Source organism: Alosa pseudoharengus, unplaced genomic scaffold (assembly GCF_046254945.1).
Source record: "Alosa pseudoharengus isolate Yale_2024_CS ecotype anadromous, Long Island Sound unplaced genomic scaffold, YU_APseudo_1.1 YU_APseudo_1.1_scf_11, whole genome shotgun sequence".
NCBI classification, from domain to species: domain Eukaryota; kingdom Metazoa; phylum Chordata; class Actinopteri; order Clupeiformes; family Clupeidae; genus Alosa; species Alosa pseudoharengus.
The window spans coordinates 13,150,783-13,174,759 of record NW_027468576.1 but is presented as its reverse complement, the minus strand read 5'-3'; the positions used below and the strand labels follow the sequence as shown (position 1 = coordinate 13,174,759).

General features: G+C 44.1%; 1 protein-coding gene across 2 annotated transcripts in view; it reads left to right on the top strand.

Annotated features, from left to right (window-relative positions):
* trappc8 (trafficking protein particle complex subunit 8) overlaps positions 1-23,977 on the top strand; it is a 40,607-nt gene that overhangs the window by 2,661 nt on the left and 13,969 nt on the right. Inside the window, exons 2-20 of one of the 2 annotated variants that reach the window (XM_076278040.1) lie at positions 2,198-2,392; positions 3,596-3,679; positions 5,241-5,330; positions 5,683-5,857; positions 6,723-6,873; positions 7,464-7,554; positions 8,089-8,381; positions 9,383-9,498; positions 13,746-13,896; positions 14,501-14,601; positions 14,956-15,061; positions 16,047-16,178; positions 16,483-16,707; positions 19,114-19,234; positions 20,148-20,342; positions 20,926-21,095; positions 21,667-21,741; positions 22,216-22,315; positions 22,628-22,782. In XM_076278040.1, coding sequence (XP_076134155.1) covers positions 2,198-2,392; positions 3,596-3,679; positions 5,241-5,330; positions 5,683-5,857; positions 6,723-6,873; positions 7,464-7,554; positions 8,089-8,381; positions 9,383-9,498; positions 13,746-13,896; positions 14,501-14,601; positions 14,956-15,061; positions 16,047-16,178; positions 16,483-16,707; positions 19,114-19,234; positions 20,148-20,342; positions 20,926-21,095; positions 21,667-21,741; positions 22,216-22,315; positions 22,628-22,782 — 2,726 coding nt within the window. The remainder of the gene's footprint in view (positions 1-2,197; positions 2,393-3,595; positions 3,680-5,240; positions 5,331-5,682; positions 5,858-6,722; positions 6,874-7,463; positions 7,555-8,088; positions 8,382-9,382; positions 9,499-13,745; positions 13,897-14,500; positions 14,602-14,955; positions 15,062-16,046; positions 16,179-16,482; positions 16,708-19,113; positions 19,235-20,147; positions 20,343-20,925; positions 21,096-21,666; positions 21,742-22,215; positions 22,316-22,627; positions 22,783-23,977) is intronic. The other variant, XM_076278041.1, reaches the window with a different exon arrangement.

Genomic DNA, 23,977 nt, shown 5'->3' with positions numbered 1-23,977 from the left:
TGACCTATGTTCTATGTTGTGTGAATGAAGTATGTTGGCATTAGCATTTAAAACATGGTGAACCAGAAGAGGGTGTCCGACATCCTGCTCTATCGTGCAACATTAGTGAGGGACTAAAGTGAAACTAAATTTGCCAAGGCGCTAGGGCTGCAACGATTACTCAATTAATTGTTGAGTTAAATTAATCGGCAACTGTTTTGATTATCGATTAATCGGTATTTGTCATTTTTAAAGGAAATTACATGCAAATTCTCTGACTGTAGCCTCTTAAACTTGAATATTTTCAGCTTTACTTACTCCTATGACGGTGAACTAAATATCTTTGGTGTGTGGACAAAACATGGTTTGTGAGGACATAATCTTGGGCTGTGGAAAACAATGATCGACATTTCTTCTCAATTTTCTGGCATTTTATCGATCAAACAAATAGATTAATCAAGAAAATAATCTGCAAATTAATCGACAATGAAGATAATCCTTAGTTGCAGCTCTGAGTCTACTCCAAAATCTAACAGGCTCGCCTTGCTTTGCCCATGCCATAATACCAGGTTCCATGAAAATTGGGGTGGTAGCATAATGCTTCGTATTAATAAATAGACAGACAAATTGAACCAAAAGCATAGCCGCTTAAGGGCGATAGACAATGCTTACTAACTCAAGGGATGAAAGATGCTATGAATGTTTGTCCAAATTTGAATTAAATTTTGATCTGTATTGCATGATGGGAAGAATGGTTGAATGGTTTTCATGAGCATATTTTTCAGTGTATCATGCATATGTATAGACTTTATTAGTACACTTTAACTTGTGTTTTATGCTACACAAATCCTGAATCACTAGAATGACAAGACCCACACTGTTGGCACACAGGGGTGAGTTTCCCAAAACCATAGTTACTAACCTGTTAGCAACTTAGTTGGTTGGCAATGGGAAATTGCATTGCAACCAGCCAATGTTGCAAAGGCACATTCTGTTTACTACTCTGTCATTTTAAAAGGCTAACTGAGAAAACATTGGAGAACCCTTTTGCAATTATGTAAGCACATAATGTAATCTTAAAACTGCTGCCCTGAGTAAAAAAAACAATGCAAATGATCTCAGCTGGTATTGGAATGGAATGGACATTTCTAAGTGTCTCCAAACTTTTGACTGGTAGTGTACATCTGTCTGGCAATGAGATATACACTCTTTGGTAGAAGGATTGTGTGTGTGTGTGTGTGTGTGTGTGTGTGTGTGTGTGTGTGTGTGTGTGTGTGTGTGTGTGTGTGTGTGTGTGTGTGTGTGTGTGTGTGTGTGTGTGTGTGTGTGTGTGTGTGTGTGTGTGTGTGTGTGTGTGTGTGTGTGTGTGTGTGTGTGTGTGTGTGTGTGTGTGTGTGTGTGTGTGTGTGTGTGTGTGTGTGTGTGTGTGTGTGTGTGTGTGTGTGTGTGTGCGCGCGCCTGTTTAAAACCCTTGGCTTGTTTCCTTCACAGCTGATGGATGTTGGTGCACAACATTCTTACAATCAGAATTTGTCTGCATCCTCTCTGTGCATCCATTGTCTATGTAAATCCATTAGTCTGAAGACTGTACTTTAGCAGGGTTTTAGGCTGAACCACACTAGTGTTGCCAACTTCAATGTGAGCAGTTCTCTGATGTTTTTTTATTTTTTTATTTTTTGAAGCACAGACACTGTGCCAGTCAGTCCAACATTTACATAATCAGTAAGACCGCATCTCCAAATTCTGCCTTTGCTCTGTCAACACACTGTATGTTTTCCAGTTTGTCCTTGAGTTGTAGATTTCTCCATGTCAAGTATGCCAAGCTTCATAAAATATCATAAATGTTCCGTGATAAGTAAATACATTATTGTGAAAGGTATTATTTATTTTCTTGTAATTGTTTAAGATTTAAATGATACGTTAGATTACTAGATGGTTGTGTTAAATCAAACAGAAGTAGGAGTCTCCTTGCACTTCATCATCCGCACTCACCTAATTAGACGCTGGTTGGGTCAGTGTGCTCTGGTAGGCCAGGAAAGCAGAGCAAGAGTAGCTTAGGAGAATATTCTAGGACCAGAGCTAAGGAGCACAGCTTGACCTATCTGTTTGTCCCAGGAAGAGAAATCACTCTGCATGCAAGCAAGCCTAAATGTCAAAGGAAAAAAAGGGGGAAAGGAAAGATGGATTTGTCTCTTTTGTCCTTGTGCTGTTGCCGTAGGGCACCTGCGAGACCCCAACAACCAGCTGGTGGTGGTGCGAAGCCTGCGCGTTTGTGTGACGGGCATCAGCACACGCCCGCCCCATACCGCCACACTCCGTGCTGCCCTCTCCAACGCCGTGGCCACCTGCCAGCCGCCCGACACGACCAGCGCTAACGTCATCACGGCGGGAGACTATGACCTCAACATTAGTGGTGAGTGTGCACGCATGCATACAGTATGTGTGTGTGTTTTGGCCTCTTTGTATAAATGTATGGCTGTGTGTATGTGTGTGTGTGTAAGAGTATTTTATGTTTAACAGACAGCTAGCATTGTTTGTGTTTGTGATGTATATGAAATGGGAAGTAGGGACCTTTAGAAGGTGCATAATATGTATAGGAGACAAAAGAGAAAAGATTTAGCATCTCACACAAAAATGTTGGTAAAGATAATGACCCTTGTTTTAATAATTGTTTGTATTGTTTTCAGATATGAGCACTGCTATCATATGGTTTCTGTTATGATGCTTTTGCGTTTATCTGTGGGTTTCTGGTTATACTGACATTTCCCTTTTGCACATCTGTTAATTCACACACAACTGAAAGGCATACACAGCACATTACCCCTGTTAGCCTGGAGAGGGCAGCAGACTCACAAAAATGGGAGAGTGTCTAAGGGTCACTTTGGTGTGTGTGTGTGTGTGTGTATGTGTGTCTGAGGTTTCGTTTTGTCTGACGTTCATCCCTTTTTATTTCCTCTTTCGTATTCTTATGGCTTGGATGACGGGTAAGAGTTTTAACATACATTACACACACTCGTACCCATACTCACTCACTCACACACACACACTCACATCCGTGGTGCAGTGTGTAGGATTGTTTTGTGTGCACATTTAATAACTTTGTGTGTGTGATCGGTCACTGCCTCCTGGGCTCCTCCATCAGTGCTATTCTCACACCATGCCGTAGTCCATGTCATGGAGAACTGATCACTGATGGTCAGGGAGTGGTTCTCCCAGTTGAAATCTGTTGTGTACAGCACACACACACACACACACACACACTCACACACATACACATACATACATACATACATACATACATACAGACATACGGACTGAGTGTAGTTTTCAGAAACACACACACACACACTGAGCTGAAATAGCACCTGCCTGAGTGTTTCTGTCCCACTGAATAGCTCAGGGGACCCAGGAAAGCAGCTGACTGTGTGTGTGTGTGTGTGTGTGTTCGTGTTCGAGTTCGAGAGAGTCAGTGTGCTTAACACACTGAGTAAAAGGACTTTCACACCTCTGAGTAAACCCTTCCCCTTAACTCCATCTGTGTGTGTGTGTGTGTGTGTGTGTGTGTGTTTCTGTGCACACGTGGTGGTTAACGCAGTGCCTGGCTCTCTCCTCTCAGATCGCTCGTTAAAAGCGAGCGTGCCATGGTACTCCAGCTGGAGGGACACTCTCACCCAGCTCAGCTCCAGCAGTCACTTCACAGGTACTCACAGGCACCAGCAGGGGGCGTGTGTGTGCGTGTGTGTGCATGTGCGTGTGTGTCAAATTTGTGTGTGAGAGAGAGCGAACGATGAGTGATTTGTGTGTGTGTGTGTGCACGTAGGTGTGTCTCAATGTGTATGTTTGTGTGTGCATGTGTCAAATTTGTGTGTGTGCGCGTGTTGAATGTGTGAGACAGTACGAGTCATCGTATTGTCATGTGCAGGGTTCCTACGCAGTATGGAAAACCTGGAAAAGTATGGAATTTGATTTTAGTAATTCCAGGTCTGGATAAGTATGGAAAAAAGAAACAAGGGTTTGGAGAAATATTTGTGTTTCCAGACTATTGCATTTGCAGTACTAATCACATCACTCAGGTCATAATGAACCATTCCTACTGTTGTGTAGCTTAACTGTCAAGATACAACTATGATACAACTAAGATACAACTAAAAATGACCAAGCTAAATGGACGAATATTAAGTGTCATTTTTTTAATTCACTTCAGTTGTCCATACCTTTGTTTTCACCGAGTTATCCCAAACCAGAATTGGCCGCTATGTTGAGAATATGGTCAGAAAAATCTAACGAGAAGTTTTTCAAATTTGAGTATGGAAAAAGTATGGAAATTTGGAATGGAAAATGTGTAGGAACCCTGCATGTGTGTCTGCACCCTGCGATTGCCTCCCCATTTCGCCTCCTCGTAGCGTAGCGCTCAACTTTTCTGCCCCTCTCTCTTTCCGTAGCCAAGCCGCGTAGTGAACTCTCCTCTCTCTCTCTCCAGTTCCTCTCTCAAGGTGGTGGTGTTCTCGTCCTTTCAAAGACTCTATTTAACCCAGTGAATGACTCACTGCATGTAGAAAAGCAGAGAACCTCAAGTATTCCCTCAAACATCCACAGTCTAAGCTAAACTTGTCTCTGAAACATACATTCTGAATGTAATGGTCCCAGCTGTGAGTCATTTCACTTTTTTTTGTTGTTTCTTCTTCCTGTTCCCTCCTCCTCTTTAACGTCTTCCTCTAGCCGAAACTTCCTCTGCCCTAGCCGCTGTAGTGCTTTCTGTAGGTGGCCAGTGTGCACAAGATAAATCTGGCCCCGACTTCTGTGTCCACGATGTTCCTGTCTTCCCTACATGTGCTCACACACACTTTTTGTGTGTTTGAATGTGTTTTTCTTTCTAGTGTTGTCTGAAGATCTTATAAGTACTTTGTGCATATGTGATAATGGTATGACATCTTTCCTGTTATCTACCGTGATTGGTGGATGTATATAAAATGTAAAGCTGATTGGGTAGGTATCTCACAGCTCAAATCAGTGTGACGCTAACCGCTCTCAGCCAGTCTCGCCTGTCAGCCACCCATGACATGCTCAGTGTTAATTCAAAACATGATCAAAGTTGTTGCCTGACATATTCCTCTCCTTTTGTCTGTTACTATTTTTATGACTGGTTTGTTTGACAGAGAAAAAGGGATAAGGTTTATCAACCAGTTTTCGGTGGGGAAGTTGACGTCTATTTCCCACTTTCACAAACACTTCTTTCTATCCGTGTGTGTGTGTGTTCTCAGCGACGACCCCCTGGTTTGAAGCTTACAGGGAGATCTTCCTGCAGTCCATGCCTGGGTCTGAGCATGAGTTCCTCAGCCACTACCTGGCCTGTATCCTTAACATATGCACACCGAGGAGTCCCAGCAATGAGGCACAACGGCAACATACAGCAAACCCTCAGATTCCTAGTGCCTCTTGTATGGCAGCCTTTGTAGTTAACAAAGGAAAGGAAACTGATGAGATTGTATATGCTTTACACGTGGTGTCAATGTAGACATGATGTTCACAAAACAATTTCCATGTGGCAATGCAAGATTTGAAAAATACAAGCGTATGTGTTGGTCTCATCTGTCACTTAATCACACACACACACACACACACACACACACACTCACACTTTCACACACTCTTGCCATCTTTCCTGCGGGGTCTGACATGCGTTCCTTGACCGAGTGTGTCCAGGCATGCTGGTTGTGTCGTCGTCGGAGACGGTGCCTCTGGATCAGTTTCTGAAGCTGTCCCAGGAGCAGCACAAGATCCAGCACAGCGGAGAGTACACCCACCCACGCTGGTTCATCCCCAACACGCTCAAATACTACGTCCTCCTGCATGACATTAGTGATGGAGATGAGCAGAGGTGTGTGTATGTGCGTGTGTGTGTGTGTGTGATGCCATACATACTTTGCTATATATATATCCAGTTAACACTTCCGTTCAAAAGTTTGGAGTCATTAATGTAGAAAGAAATGGCTGATGTTTAAGCTGATCTATAATGGAGTAGTATGGGAATTTCTAAGTGACCCCAAACTTTTGAACGGCAGTGTATATCAAACAAAGTTTAATTCACTTGTGTTAACTAACTCCTGCAGAACTAAAGTAGTGCATGGCAGTTGACTCAGGCTTTTGGACCCCTGGCTATGAGATTTAGTAACCCACACACGCTTGAGCTCCAGTCAGTGTGTGTGTGTGTGTGTGTGTGTGTGTGTGTGTGTGTGTGTGTGTGTGTGTGTGTGTGTGTGTGTGTGTGTGTGTGTGTGTGTGTGTGTGTGTGTGTGTGTGTGTGTGTGTGTGTGTGTGTGTGTGTGTGTGTGTGTGTGTGTGTGTGTGTGTGTGTGTGTGTGTGTGTGTGTGTGTGTGTGTGTGTGTGTGTGTGTGTGTGTGTGTGTGTGTGTGTGTGTGTGTGTGTGTGTGTGTGTGTGTGTGTGTGTGTGTGTGTGTGTGTGTGTGTGTGTGGCGGCGGCGGCGGCGGCGGCAGGCGATTGGAGAGAGACGGAAGAGGAGCAGAAGCGTGGGCTGTGTGCTCACCCACATAATCTCCGGCACACACACACTGTCTCTCTCTCTTTCCCTCTCTCTCTCTGTGTGACGCATGATGGAATGGATGTCTTACCCTAATGTCCTCACTCACCCTCTCTATTTCTCTCTTTTTCTCTCTTTCTTTCTCCTTTTACTCTCTGACTCTTTCTCTCCCTCTCCCCCTCCCCTCTCTCTTTTTGTCTCAGAGCGGAGAGTGTGTATGAGGATATGAAGCAGCGGTACGGCTCTCAGGCGTGCTACCTGCTCAAGATCAACTCCAGACATGGAGGAGCTGTGGGCTCTGAGGAGCAGATCCCTGACCCCTGGAGCCAGTACCTGCAGAAAACACACACACAGGTATGACCCCTGGAGCCAGTACCTGCAGAAAGCACACACACAGGTATGACCCCTGGAGCCAGTACCTGCAGAAAGCACACACACAGGTATGACCCCTGGAGCCAGTACCTGCAGAAAAAACACACACAGGTATGACCCCTGGAGCCAGTACCTGCAGAAAAAACATGCACAGGTATGACCCCTGGAGCCAGTACCTGTAGAAAGCACACACACAGGTATGACCCCTGGAGCCAGTACCTGCAGAAAACACACATACAGGTATGCACATGTACACACTAGGGCTGCAACTGGCCCAAGATTATGTTCTCAAGTGCCCATTTTGTTTTCACACACAAAATATGCGTAGTTTACTGTAACAGAGGAGTTAAGTAAAGCTGAACATATTCAAGTTTAAGAAGGTGCAATTAAAGAAAATTGAGAGGAGCTACACACACACACACACACAGTGCTTGCAGATGGTATTTATTACACACACTCCACATACACTCCGATAGCCAGACACAGATACAGCCTCAAACATACTTATTGGACAAATGATTTCTTTTTTTTCTTCTAAATATGCTCTTTGTGTGCGTTTTATTTTTGTGTAGGAAGTGTTCGATGATACCGCATCTACCAACAGCATTGATAATGACCTCAACAGTTCTTCTAAGATGGACGATGGAGACACCCCCACTAAAGGTGACCTCTCACCCCTTGGGCTTTGTAGCTCAGGCGGTAGTAGGTGGAGAACACAGCATAGTGTGCTCATGATTCCATATAGAAATTGGAACAGTTTACAGAGGGGTTCATCTGGTTGGCTCAAGAGAGAATCAAATGTTTCAACTATGCACTGTGCTTATGCCAGATTCAAGACTTTTATTTCCACAAAAACAATTAGACAACAGGACTGTATTTATAGATGTGTTAGTTTGTTGGCTCGCTTTAAGAGGGCTAAAGGATTTGGCTTAAATCACTATAAAACACTTTGCGCACAACTTTCAAAAAGCGCCATAAAAATGATAGTGACCATGTGCGTGCCACATTCAGGAGTATGTGTTGTTTAAGTTTGTGGCCTTAATAGTGATCAAAGTATAATTTATTAGTTAAGTTTATTTTAGTTTCAATTTCAATTGATTAAGAGTGCAAAATTACCATGCAGCATGGTCCCAATGCACTTTCAAAAATGGAACATAATCAAATAATTACAAATAGAATTTGTTGTTTCTTCCTCAGATGGCATGTCCAACAATCTGGACGAGCACCCTCTCCAGCTGGACCAGTCGGCGGAGCCAGTTCTGCCCGGGCAGGGGGGTGAGTCACTGGAAGGCGAGGAGGCGCGTGACCCTAAGCCCGGCGGCCCCGGAGGAGGAGGAGGAGGAGCGGTGGCCCTTCCAGCGTCCAGTGGCACCCATGGGGCTTGGCTCACCCTCACTGACCACGACCGCATCCGCCAGTTCATCCAGGAGTTCACCTTCAGAGGCCTGCTGCCCCATATTGAGAAGAACATCCGACAGCTCAATGACCAGGTGGGCACTCACCGGCTCGGCTATGCGTGTGCACACACACCCCTAGTAGTGACCTGATGTGGATGTTTGTGTTCACACACACACGCATAGGTGCACACATGCAGACACACACACACACACACACACACACACACACACACACACACACACACACACACACACACACACACACACACACACACACACACGCACTCAGACACTCACACTCACAGGGAGATGCATCTAGGTCATCTTTTCCTGCTTTTCCGGTCCACTTAGACTAACACACCACTCACCATTATTTTGCTATTAAAGTCACTCTTTTTCGGCTGGAGCCCTGGCATATCATTTGGCTGGAGGAGAGCGAGTGAGTCTGAGTCTGACAACAAAGCGAATGGTTTGTGAATAAATTGGTTTTTGAGAAAAAGTGTCTGTCATTTCTGTGACAGTGGCCGTGGTTATTTTGTGTATCCTTGAGTGCTCACATTGTCTCGTCTTATCACTTTGTCCCTTAATTGAGCGAGATGTTTCATGCAGCGCTCTTCACAAATGCAGGGAACTTCTGTCACAGTTAGCTACAATTACTGACATTACTAATAAAAGTGTTGTAGTTTTGCAAGGGGTGTATGTGTGTGTGTGTGTGTGTGTGTGTGTGTGGCAGGAGTGAGGGGGAGAACAAAAGCTCATTATATAGATCTCCTGTTCTCAGTAGCCTCTCCGCTTCATGATTGATGACCTGAATTTACTCTCAATTTGAACAGCTCTTGCGCCCGTCTCTGTTCCTTTCTCTATTTTGACTTTGCTGTGTCTCTCTTCCTCCCTTTTACTCTCATTTCCACCACCTCTCTCTCTCTCTCTCTCTCTCTCTCTCTCTCTCTGCACTCTCTTCTCTCAGTTTTGACTTTTCTGTGTCTCTCTCCCTTTTACTCCCATTTCCACCACCCCTCATTCTTTCTTTCTCTCTCTCTCACTCTCTCTCTGTCTCTCTCCATTTTGACTTTTCTATGTCTCTTCTCTTTCAGCTGGTATCTCGGAAGGGCTTGAGCAGGTCGTTGTTCTCGGCCACTAAGAAGTGGTTTGGTGGGGGGAAGGTCCCTGAGAAGAGTATCAGTGAGCTGAAGAACACTGCTGGACTACTGTGAGTCATACACTTGTACACTCGCTCACTCACACACACACACACACACACACACACACACACACAGACACACACACACACACTGTGTGTATGCACGTCACAGCAAGCAACTCAATATTATATTATATTATGATATTATGATTATGATGCAGAATTTGTCGTTGTTTCGAAGTCACAGTTTGGTTCATTTTCGATACAGTATACCTGTAGGTACTGCAAGCCTAAAATTCACTGACAATATTGCTGATGCGCAACAGGAAATAACATTTTGAAAAGGAGGTCAAATGTTTTTTGGGTGCTAATTGACTAACAGGGTTCCCGCGGATCCTTAAAAAGTCTTAAATACAACTTTCTGTTTTTAAGGCCTAAAAAAAGTCTTAAATTGTCGGGGCTGTCTTGAATTTTCGAAAGGGAGATATTAAATTTGCGTATATGGGACTGCCAGCGAGTGCAAGAGAGCGAGTGAAACGTCTCCATCCATCCGGTTTTGTGTATTTAAAACGTAATTATATAAGTGACTGTATAAGGCTACGGGAGGAAGTGCAGTGGTTGCAGAGTAATAATAAGTAGAGCAGAGTAATAATAAGTACAATAAAGTAATAATATGTACAAATATGCCTGACGTTTTCGTGGTGTAGCCTTGGCCTGAGAGATACGCAAGTAGCCTACATGAGCAGTAGAATGAGCGGGAGAAAGTTGATAAGCCAGTTAGCGATAGGGTGACCATACGTTCGAATTTAGGCCGGACATATGGATTTTAAAAGCTCTGTCCGGCGTCCGGCGCAGCCTCAAGCCGGACGCTCATTTGTCCTCCTTTTTGAAGTTGCGCTAGGCATCTAGGTCTTTGCTCGGATGCAGCATGGTTTCACAAATTATGGACGCGAAGACTGCTGGTCAAATTATGCGCAGTGCTTCTGTCACTCGTCTGATAATTTGCTGCCCAATTTGTGAAGGAACCACGGACTGACAGAAAAAGAAAACAAACGTTTTCGCAATCAGGAGGAAATACTGTACACGTTAAGTTGATCTGTTTGAATCTTTCCAGCATGTTGCTGGCCTAGCCTAGGGTAGAAAATATCTGTCTAAGTTATAATACCTGTAATATCTGTCAGCAGCTTGCTTGCCAGACTTTCCCAGAAGGCCTACTTCGCAAAAGTTGTGAAATATAGCCGCATATTTTTTTTGAATGTTAAAAAAAAACGTGCGTTCATAATACATGCGTGCTTGAGATGAAACCAGCAGTTTTCAGCAGTATCCGAGGAGGACCTGTCAATGGTTTTACAATGTTTCAGTCAAGCTTTGGTTAGTTTAGATACAACTGGTATGCAAAATGTAAAGTAGTGGATTAACTTTAATTTGCTGTGCTGCATATGGGACAATAGATCCACATAGTAAATTATATAAAGTAAGCCTATTCAAATATTTAAATAGCTTAGTCTAACTTTGAAAAAAATATTGAAGGGAATCCAGTCCAGTGCACATGTCTTTGGCAAGTAGTCTAGGCTACAGATACAGGTGAAGAACAGTCAGCCTCAGCCAGTAAGCACAACCAGATATGTACAGCCAGCTTCAAAAGCAAGCAGCCCAGACCCTAAAATTGGGCATTTATAGCTGTGAAGGTAATTTACAAACAATTCTTTTTCTTTCGCCAAAATATATTTGGTAACTTCTATAGACATCCAAAATGGGGTGGGGTTAAAATTAGTAGAAAAAAATAAACTGTTGCATAAAACAATTTTAAGTTGTCGTATGTATCTTTTTGCCGTGGTATAGTCTTAATTTTTTCCATTTAGATGTCTTGAAAAGGTCTTAAAAGTCTTTGAATTTGCACTTGGAAAATGTGCAGATACCCTGGATTAAACTGACATATGGGGCCCTATCATGACATTCTAAAGCGCATCGTCACTCGTCAAAAGTCTATTCAAATTTAGTAGGATGTCCAGTTCACATTGGGAGGGGTTTCGTTATCAAAAGTGGATCGCATGGCGCAACAAGGTGTTCCTAGGTTTTTAATCAGTCATATGGGTGTGTTTGGGGCTTAACATCATTTTAAACCAATGAAAATGACATCTGTCATTCCCTTTAACGGCGCAAAGCGCGATATGTCAAATAAATGCAGGTTGCTTGCGAGACTGTATGGAATAGTCATTCTTAAACAATGCTTTACTAAAACCTAGCATAGCCTTCACGCATTTCCACTTGTCTATTATTTGAACTCATTGGCAAAGTGAAACTAACTTCACCAAGGAGTTATCAACGACAGGATCAGTCAACGACAAGACAGTTATATGCAGTTACTTTCACTATTGACTGACAATGGGTTACCACCGAAAACATAGGCTGGAAAAAGCAACACTTACCCTAATATTGCTCAAATGACTGAATAAAACAACATTTATCTTGCAGAGGAGTTGGTTATATCTCATGACAGTGCGTCTTCATGTGCTCCATACGTGTCTCTCGCCTCTCCCTTAATCACTTTTAACCGTCATTACCAATTTGCAAATGATGGTGAATAACTACTCATCATGAGATGTACAGTATTTCGTAATATCTTTATTCTAATTATGTTTCCCATTGTAATCGTGCAATTTGTAATGCTTTGCATGGACGTGCGCTGGTGTGCGTTCATGAATGATAGAAGGATGGTGCGTGCACCTGCCAATATGACTGTTGACATGCACTCTTAAAATAGCATATGAACAACTCGCCATTGACTTCTGACCAGGTTTAGGTGGTGTATGATAGCGATTTTTAGACAACGCGCTAGGACCCTCCCTAGGTTGTTAATTGCCACACCCCTGGGTGCAATGCTTAAAAAATAAACGTGCAAAATACCGAATTCAACTTTGCGCGGGTGAAAAACGAACTTTACGCCATGCGCTGGTGCCCAAAATACAGCCCATGGTCCGCTATTTAAAGGTATACTATGCAGGTTTAGGTATATTTGGCGAGTTTAGAGCTCCCTCTAGAGTCGCGAAGTATTTATATGTTACTCTGCTATTGTAAATAGCAAACTGACAAGGTAATGATTCTCGTGAGTTTTGGCGGGGCACCACTCTTGGAAGTTGCTTAGCTGGTTTTCTCGGTAGGTACTCGCTACGTCTATGCTGTATAGCTATGCTAGGGGAACGATTTGCCTATTACAAGTTTGTTTACCATCAAATTGGTTTCATAAAGGTGAAAATCTTGCATAGTGTGCCTTTACTAAGTTTTGTGTGGGAACTTATTTGAAACATGCTCCACAGGCAAAAAAGCCTACTGTTTATTACTGTTAAAGACTACATTCGGTACATTCGGTACACATCTGTATTGAACATAACGTCCTGTACCTACATGGCAGGCTTGTGCAAAATTCCAGAATTCAATTGAAACTGGCTCTTAAATTCCAATTCAATTCTTGAATTTCACTTGCATTTCAATCGAGGTAGCAAACAGGAAGCAGAATTGCAATTTGAACTGTCCACAACCCTGCTACACGGTTGGGTACGAATACGTGTACCTTTCCACCCCTACTCTGAAGATAATGTTCCCCTGCTTTGGCTACACAGAGAGGGTTGCAGGTCTCTCTGGCAGGCATGCCTCACTGACACGCGGAGTGTGTGCTGGTGCCTTTTATGGTGTTGTTCAATAATAAACTGTTTAATCTAATCAGTGATGTTCTTTGGCAGAAAGGGTTCTTTCATTAGGCATAAAGAAGCACTCTTCATGTTTTAGATGTAGATGTTGTTTTGATTATTGAGTATTAGGTGTGAAATACAATACAAATTAAAAATGTGTGGTCAAGGTAAATGCACTGGTAAAGTGACCGCACAGCTGAGCTGCTGATGTTGTGGTTGTGGCCTGACTGATCAATCTGACTGGTGTGAACTGCCTTGACCTGGTGTTCAGCAAGTAATGGGCCATGAGATTGCCTCCCTCTTGGTGCAGGCTGCAGTGCTGCAGCTGGAGAGTGCCGGTGTGCTGCTTTCTGTCGTCGTGGAGATCAGAGATCCACAGACACATTCGTTATTGCAATTGAGCCGTAATGAGTATGACATTAGTGACACAGAGAGAGCATGTGACTTGAGTGTTGCTCTTGCTAATGTAGTACGGGCCAGATTAGAATTGGCGAGGGTGTCTACTTTGTCCATCTTAGATTGGCCTCTTTACTTCAGACTACATCCAGATGTTTCCCTAGAAGGTGTGGAATATATGATGGACCCAGAGCCTGTTAAAACTGACCTCTGACCCCTGTGATGTTACAGCTATCCCCCAGAGGCGCCAGAGCTCCAGATCCGTAAGATGGCCGACCTGTGCTTTCTGGTGCAGCACTATGAGCTGGCCTACAGCTGCTACCACACCGCCAAGAAGGACTTCCTCTCCGACCAGGCCATGCTGTATGCTGCCGGCGCACTGGTAAGATGCATATCCACACACACACACACGCACGCAGACACACACACACACACACAGGCAGTCAAACTCACATACATATGCTCAGATACACCCAAGGTTGAATGGACTCACACAAGCCTGCAAACTTGCATAGTTATGGCTTTGCATTTATGTTTGTAAACTATAGATAGACAGTTTTATTGGACACACAAACCCAGAAATCAACAATATTGCATTCAGCCATCTAGAACAATAGAAGTAGAACTACAACAAGTGCAGGTGCACTCACACATACTTGTACTTGTATGTCCTGACAGCAAAGTAGAACTTACGTTCCGAAAGGGACCTACCCAGACAGCGGCACAATCGCTGTAGAGAAACACAAGCTCACATATGAATAATTTCACATATGATGAATGTGTCCTCCATCTTCTCTGGCTCGATTCCCTCTGCTGTAATGAGGAAGACATGGCTCTGTGCTTTTCTAGGACATCTGAGTGCACACACTCGCACACTTGATTCAATTGAAATTACTCTTGTTCTCTCCTCTTTACTCTTTCTTTCTTTCTTTCTTTCTTTCTTTCTTTCTTTCTTTGTCTCTCCCTCTCCGGCTTCCCTTCTGCAGGAGATGGCTGCGGTCTCCGCTTTTCTTCAGCCTGGAGCCCCTCGACCGTATCCAGCACATTACATGGATACAGCCATCCAGACGTACAGAGATGTGTGCAAGTACGGCATGGACTCATTCACAGACCAACTCACAGACACACACGCACATACACGCGCACGCACACACACACACACACACACACACACACACACACACACACACACACACACACACACATTCACACATTCACACAAACACGTATCTATATCTATTGGCCTGGCCTGAATTCATTTTAGTATACGTAGTGTACGTATTTGACTGTTGAATTTGTCAGAAGCTACCGTATGCACATTGAATGAGGAGCATCATAACTTGTTTAACATAATATGCTAAATAGCGTTATCCAGTTTTCTTGTGTGTTGCATGACTTCTTTTGTGAGGACATTTTATGGACAGAGTGCTGTGGTACACAGGAACATGATGCTGGCCGAGCGCTGTGCCCTACTGAGTGCTGAGATTCTGAAGAGTCAGGCCAAGTACTCCGACGCTGCTACACTGCTTATCAAGATGACCAGCGAGGTGTGTGTGTGTGTGCGTGTGCCTGTGCGTGCACATATTTTGATGGCTGAGACATTTTTTCCCTTTACCAGTGAGAGTTGATGAACCTATATCCTAAGCCTAAAATTTTGAGGGAAGTTTACAGAATGCAATAATCATGTTGGTTATGTTTTTAAAATGACACTAGATATTTGTCAGTGACCTGCCCACTTAACCACCAAGATGTTGAGATGACTGGTGTGGTTTTACTTCACATCTGAGGGATCAATTCAGTATAAATGGGGCAGCCATGGCCTACTGGTTATCGCTTTGGACTTGTTACCGGAGCCGGTTCGAACCCCGACGAGTAGGCACGGCTGAAGTGCCCTTAAGCAAGGCACCTAACCCCTCACTGCTCCCCGAGCGCCGCTGTTGTTGCGGGCAGCTCACTGCGCCGGGATTAGTGTGTGCTTCACCTCACATGTGTTCACTGTGTGTTGAGTGTGTTTCACTAATTCACGGATTGGGATAAATGCAGAGACCAAATTTCCCTCACGGGATCAAAAGAGTATATATACTTACTTACTTACTTAAATCGTCATAATTTTATGGCGCAACAGTGAGTGAGCTAATGCATATCACATGAGATCACGCATGCACATAATATCACACCGAAACCCACAGTGTAAAATATTAATATGCGCATTTTAACATCTCGCGCTTGTAAATGTGAAACAAAAGTAATCCACTTGGTGTGCTAGGAAAACTGGGGTAAAACCATGCAAGAGGCGGGAGAGAAAAGTTTGAACACGCACATGTGGTGAAGGGGATATTTACAGTAGACGCACAAGATGTTAACATGCTTAGGTGATATGCTAAGCCTTGAATTTCAGTGCACTTTAGATATGTTCTCAATCTATTAACTCCATTGTGCCTCCATAATCATTCCATGTGTAAACATCCTTAAGAGGTGCATACACTCTTATGATCGCTGTTCATCCTCCACTTTCTCTATGTGTGATTGCAGGACTCTGATTTGCGAAGTGCTTTACTTTTGGAGCAGGCGGCTCACTGCTTCATTAATATGCGTAACCCGATGGTGCGCAAGTTTGCCTTCCACATGATCCTGGCAGGACACCGCTATAGCAAAGCTGGACAGGTACAGTACAAACACACACATACACTCGGTCTCTTACACTTACCACACACACACACACACACACACACACACTGTGTGCAAAGCTCACAGCAAAGCTGGACAGGTACGATACAAACACACACACTCAGTCCCTTACACTTCAACAAGCTCACCAACCACTTCAGCCCTACATGCACACACTTTTACACACACACACACACACACACACACACACACACACACACACACACACACACACACACACACACACACACAATCTCCCTGACTCTGTTGTCCTTTGCCTTTTGACTATGTCCACTTTCAGCGGAGACACGCGTTGCGCTGCTACTGCCAAGCGCTCCAGGTGTACCGTGGGAAGGGTTGGTCACTGGCGGAGGACCACATCAACTTCACCATTGGCCGGCAGTCCTACACACTCCAGCAGCCGGACAATGCGGCAGCAGCCTTCAGACACATTCTCATCAACGACAGCCAGCAGAGCCCCACCCAGCAGGCCGCCTTCCTTAGAGAGTACCTTTACGTCTACAAGGTGAGCCACACACACACACACACACACACAATCATACACCAGCTTAACCCCACCCATCAGGCCGCCTTCCTTAGAGAGTACATTTACGTCTACAAAGTGAGTGACACACACACACACACACTTGAACAAATGTCCGCTAAAAATAGGCTTTTACTGATTAGAATTTCGATGGTATTCATTCATTTAACTTTAAACTGAAGACAGGCAAGCTACCTGTTGTCTGACTCATCCAAATCACTCATTGCATGTGTGAAAGAAACAGTAACGTTGGACTTGGACATCACAATAAATGAGGCTACCCATCAATAAATCTGCACTGATAAGAAAATAGTAGCGAGGTTTAATTGACAGAAATTAGTTTTGTGTGAGTCCAGGCGAGGCTGGGGCGAGTGGCACTCCCATCCCATCTTACCTGCTGATCCAGCATATTTCTCATCTTTAGCTTCGCCTCAGCTTGAAAAGTCTCTCATAACACGTAAGCCTTATCATATTGTAGAGACTCGTAAGCCAGTGCCACCGCAACCCTGCAAAAATATCTGTCGGTTCTGGCATGCTGCAAGATAGGCTATGGATGACACTAGGATTAGGCTGTTTTAAGAGATGTGATGTGTTCATTAGTGTTGCACGGTGCACCGATACTACAAAAGTATCGCAATACCCTGAAATTAAAAATGTCACGATGCCTAATTTTATTAGTATCGATACTTTTGAGAATTACCGTGTTCTTTTGAAGTAACATGCATGTGCACAAGGCATGCTTCTAGCGCCTCCTCCCCTAACCTGTCACTGTGCGTCTTTTCTCCTCACACACACGTAAGTGCACACACTTGCATCTCTCAAGTTTGTGTTGCTAACCTACCTAGGCTGTGGGATTTTGGTCATTTAGGCCTACTATTTGGGTTCAATGTAATTTAGAAATAGGCTAAGCAACCATCGCAAACTTTTACATCTGAAGAGAGATCTTTGCTAACTATCCCGCTACCTCAGGTCACGTTTGACAATAGTGCTCGCTAAAATCATTAATGAACATTGCAAGACACTTACCTCTTCTATGATCCCAGAAAGATTTTCTTCGACTTGTACATTTTTTAAACATTTATTTTATCTGATGACATACAAAACATAATTAATTGTATCCACATATCCTTATGACTAAAACCGTGAGACAAGGCCAATTACTCTCACGTATCTCTTAAAGTGACAGGCACTCAATTACACCTACACATCACCAATGTGCACTCAATTAGACCTATAACACCACATTAAAGATATGCCTAAGTGTAATAGTTTAAAAATAGTTATAGTTTTAGAATAGTTTTCAAATTGCTAAATATATTTACTAGTAATTATGCAGAATATATGAAATATGACATATGCCATCATTTTCCATGTGTGTTTGTGTGAGAATCAAGCAGAATCTGGGATGACCACTGGTGTGAATGATCACACTACAGTATATTCAATATTACTGAAGATGATGTAAAGGTGGTGGGGCCCCCAAATCAAATACATTTTTTAAAAAGTATCGAATTCTTAGTATCGCAATTCTTGACTTGGTATCGGTATCGAAACATTAGTTTAGTTCACAAGTGTTCATAATAAACATGCCAGGCCATATACTCCCCATATTCCTGGGGAAGGCTTCAGCCTACACCCAGCCTACCCCCCTGTGCATTCAAAGCTAGTCTGAATGAGGCGTGAGTGGAAGACGATAAGCACTTAAAAAAAAGCAAGGCAGACGTCAGTTAGGCTAGAGCTAAATTAATTCCATGTTAGGCTGTAAGCTGATTGAGTTGAGGTAGCCTACGCTTAATGAACAAATTTCCGTTAAAATAGGCTTTAAAATTGGTTAAATTTCGATGGTAATAATGAAACCTATAATGTAACATTTAATTTGGTACAGCTATTCAATGGTTGCGTATGGTCTCTATTGACTTCAGTTCACTGTATTTGAAGGTAGCTTATGCCTATGGCAATTTGCGTAAAATGGGTTTAGCTTATTCAAAAATGTTTATTTTTCACCTCTGAGGAGGATAGACTCATTTAGGTAGTAAGAATATTTAGGTTACTGTCTCTGCACGTAAGTAAATGATAATAAAGCTTTAGCAAAGGTATATTAGTGTGGGGAGAGTTTTTGCTGCAGCTGCTATGCAATTTTAGTTTATATAACTAGTGTTGTGATCATGAAGCAAAAGCTACTTATGGGCATGTCCTGTAACAAACTTCCAGAGGCTGGCGAGTTTGACCAGGGTCCTTCAATTCTAATTGAAACGCAAGGACTGAGAGGACCGAGTGAGGGCATGTTCCCCAAACGCTCACAATGGAGATGAGCCTTATATAATATATATAGAGCAATGAGAACAGCACATTGTATTTACATTTACATTACGTAACCTCTGTCCTCAGAGTGTGAACTGGCCGTCGGGGGAGACTGACTCGGAGGGCGTGCTGCCCCAGCTGCCCCTGCCCTGCCTCAACAGTGCACAGACGCGCGTCTTCTTCGGCCACGAGCGCAGGCTCGCCGAGGGTGAGGACACACACACACACGCTCACACACACACGCTCACACACACACACACACACACACACACACACACACACACACACACACACACACACTACCACCACCATCACCCCTGTGTTCTCTGCTGTCAAGCAGCTTCACTTAACTTGGCAAACATAGTCTCTCCACTTGAGTAATACACACTTCTGACACATGCACTCATATTCTGTGACAGACACACAGAAGCTTTGATTTGCTGCCTCTTCTCTACACTAGTAAGGAGAGTGTTAAGGAAGAGGAGAATGGGTTGCCCTGTGGGCCTTTCAACTCAATTAAACTAGGAAGAAAATTTATAATTAAAACCACAGAGACAGGCTAATTAAAACCACAAACACACGCACACACACACTCACACACTTACACACACACACATACACAGAGAGAGAAATGGATGAGTAAGATTAAATGAAAAGATGCTGGGCATGTCTGTGATTGCGCGCCTGATTGAAGAGCATAAGTGGCAGTTTCTCATAGCGAAAGATCTGTGTCCTCAACCCACCCCCCTAAAAGCTGCATTTTAGCCCTTGAACTTTAGCAGTAAAATATTTTTTTTTCTTTGCCTGCCTGTCTGTCTGTCTGTCTGGGTGAGAAGAATGCATTGACCCTCAAGGACTTTCTGTTATGCCTAGTTAAAGAGCCTTAATGACATTTTTTTTCTTGTGCAAGATCTGTGCCCTTAACTTGGATTGTCTCTGTATGCGTCTGTCTCTCTGTCTGTCTCTCTGTCTCTCTCAATGTATGTCTGTCTGGCTTATCTGCCTGCCTGTCTGTCTGTCTCTCTCTCTCTCTCTCTCTCTCTCTCTCTCTCTCTCTCTCTCTCTCTCTCTCTGTCTGTCTGTCTGTCTGTCTGTCTGTCTGGCTATCTGTCTGTCTGTAGGTGAGAAGCAAGCAGCGACTCATGTGACACTGGACCAGGAGTGTGATGCGGATATCTCGCGCCTCTGGATCCGATTGGAGGAGCAGGTGGTTGCCATGGTGAATCGGGGCGTGGTGCCGCAGTCGTTTCAGCCCACCCAGGCCTGCCTCAGCCAGCACACGGATAACCTCAGATTTCCACTGGCCGTTGTCAATGGTTAGCATTACGCGCTGAAGAAGCACTACGTACACAACCATAGAGAGACGCTGTGTAGGCCAGGGTGTAAAAGATACCAGCCCGACAACACTTTTCATACGTGCCCCCCAAAATGTTTTGGGTTGGAAGTGAAAATGTTTTTAAAAAAATGTAGATACTCATATAATAAGCCACTTGCTGCCCCAGGTATGAAGATGCAGGCAAGGAAAAATGTGGTTTGCTGCACTGGCAATTACACATGTTGGTGTAGCCATATTCTCTCCTTGCTGGTAGAAAGAGAAAGGTTCACATGGAAGGTAGAGGATTTGAAGACAGAAAGAGCTGTATATGACCGCAATTACACGGTAAACCTATATGCATTGTGTAGTGACCGTGAGAATGACCATTGATCATGATGACGGCCCATACGAAAGCTCGTTCTAACACATCTGGACCACTGCCTAATATGAGTTTGACACCCCTGTTTTAGGCTAACCATATACAACATACTGACACACACACACTACACAGGTAGTATATGCCTGACTGTCTTTCTACTTGCTAGTGAATGTCCTTAGTCATGTGTTCTCTTCTCTTTGTTCAGAACCCATCATTGTGGAGGTGTCTTTCCGGAACCCTCTGCGGGTGCCTCTAAGTCTGTCTGACCTCTCGTTGCTATGGAAGTTTACCCCTGAAGACTTCAGCCGACTGCCAGACAACACACACGCCTCGTCTCAGAGCATCACCAACGAGAAGGAGGTCCTCAACCCACAGGTACATACACACACTGAAGTATCACATTATAATATACTTATCGACTTATTGATTATAGAATAAACAATTAAACAGTGGACACACTCATAGATGGTGCAAACACGCTTTGTGTGATAATGTTAGTAATGTGTTTGGTGTGTCATACGTAATAACAACAGTGAACAAGACGGTGAAGATAGTGACCGGTAGCGAGCGGGAGAGAGATGAGGTGGGATATGTAAAATGACCTGGGTCAGGACTCCCACCTGGGTCTCCGAGGGCACTTACCGGTACACCTGAGAGTGGTATGGGCGTCTCAGCCACAGGCCACCCCCCACTTATCACACATAGACCGTTTTTTGTCTGTTCCTAGAGGGTTTCCAGTTGAAACGTTTATAACAGAAGCATTTAACTTCAAATTAAAATGAATCGACTGTAGCATAATGCTCTACAAAATATTGACTTTTGTAACATGTTTTTGAAGGTTACGTTTTGGTCCCCAAGTTACCATTAGCTCAATGTTGTTTTCTGTGTCACCTGTTTATTTATGCAGTTGAAAGGGTATATATATTTTGTGTACCTCTTTTACCAGACCACACCGAAAGATGACATCATTACCACAGAGGTCATTGCAGAGTTCAACATGAGTCCAGAAGAGACCAAACTGGTGAGTGTCTCCCTCCCTACACCTCCGTCAGTCTTCTCTATCCCTTGTTCTTCCTCTGTCCTCTGTGGCGATTAGAGATGAATAGCAAAGACTGGTCCTTGCAATAGGGGCAGTAATACCGTCATTTCCCAACATTGATTTTGCAGAATTGATTCAGCTATGAGGTTAATACACGGGGGCAGTTAATATGGTATTAATATGGTTTTGTATTTTTAACTTGCATAAAACACTGCCCTGCTGTTTATACACAATGCGGCTAATACACTGGAAATTACTGTAGCAAAGATAATTCACCTGACCCAAACAGAGGAGACCTGTTACTTTAACATTATGAGGGAGTGTATGTGGACACAAAAAAGTGATCTAATCCTTTTTTACGGCGACTAAAACAGGATCTTGAGAGAGATGGAGAGAGGCCTTAGTCTTATCCCTCATTCTTCCTTCCCTCTCTCTGTCCCTCTATGCTGGTCTCAGGCACGGCTGAAGCTGCTGCCCCACCAGACTGGAGAGCTGAGGATTCTGGGAGTAGTGTATAACCTGGGCACAGGGGACTCGGGAAACAGCTCAGCAGAAGGTAGGTGTGCATGCAGGCACAAGCGCATGTATACACGCACACACACATACACATTCACACATATTTTTTTATTGCCACATACACGCTGCACATAATTACAGTGAGTTTCACAACACACTTTGACAACTCCGTGGTTAAAGCATTTAGTTATTATTTGTGTGTGTGTGTGTGTGTGTGTGTGTGTGTGTGTGTGTGTGTGTGTGTGTGTGTGTGTGTGTGTGTGTGTGTGTGTGTGTGTGTGTGTGTGTGTGTGTGTGTGTGTGTGTGTGTGTGTGTGTGTGTGTGTGTGTGTGTGTGTGTGTGTGTGTGTAGGGCTCCCAGTGGGTGGTTTGAGTGTACGTGGTCGGCAGGATCTGGAGATACAGGGCCCACGACTCAACCAGACCAAAGAGGAGAAGACCAGCGTGAAGCATGGATCAGACCACCGCCTCGACCCCATCATTACCCCACCCATGCCTTTGCTAGAGGTACAGTGTACACACACACACACTTCTACACGCCTCGACCCAATCATTACCCCACCCATGCCTTTGCTAGAGGTACAGTGTACACACACACACACACACTTCTACATAATCTCTGTTCCCACTTTGTGTGCCTCTGCTCTTGGTCTATTGAATGGATGCATGCACTCCACGGAGGAAACTCCTGTCACATGTACATTTATTTATTTGGCAGATACTTTTCATCCAGAGTGACTTACATATCAACTCAATTCTATTACAACAGTGGAAGCCGGGAATTGAACCCCTCAACTTTTCAGGCTACTGCACACTAGCCCAGCTCCTTCACCACTACACACACAGACACACACACACACACAGACACACACACACACACACACACACACTACTGCACACTAGCCCAGCTCCTTCACCACTACACACACACACACACACACACACACACACACACACTACTGCACACTAGCCCAGCTCCTTCACCACTACACACGCACACACACACAGACACACACACACACACTACTGCACACTAGCCCAGCTCCTTCACCACTACACACACACACACACACACACACACACACTACTGCACACTAGCCCAGCTGTTCGCAAACATCGATCAGTCACTTGAGTAAATGATACCCCCCCCATTCCCCTTATCCATCAGCTAATGGACAGACAAATTACATTCATCCACACACAGGTACACACTCACACAAAGGAGCGCTCACATGCACACACACACACTTACGAGCAGACAACACAGGTACACACTCACACAAAGGAGCGCTCACACACACACACTTACGAGCAGACAACACAGGTACACACTTACACAAAGGCACGCACACACACACACACACACACACACGAATAGACAACACAAGTACACACTCACACAAAGGCACTCGCACACACACACACACACTCACGAGTAGACAACACAGGTACACACTCACATAAAGGCGCGCACACACACTCACGAATAGACAACACGAGTACACACTCACACAAAGGCACGCACTCACACACACTCACAAGTAGACAACACAGGTACACACTCACACAAAGGCGCGCACACACACACACTCACGAATAAACAACACGTGTACACACTCACACAAAGGCACGCACTCACACACACTCACGAGTAGACAACACAGGTACACACTCACAAAGGCGCGCACTCATACACACACAC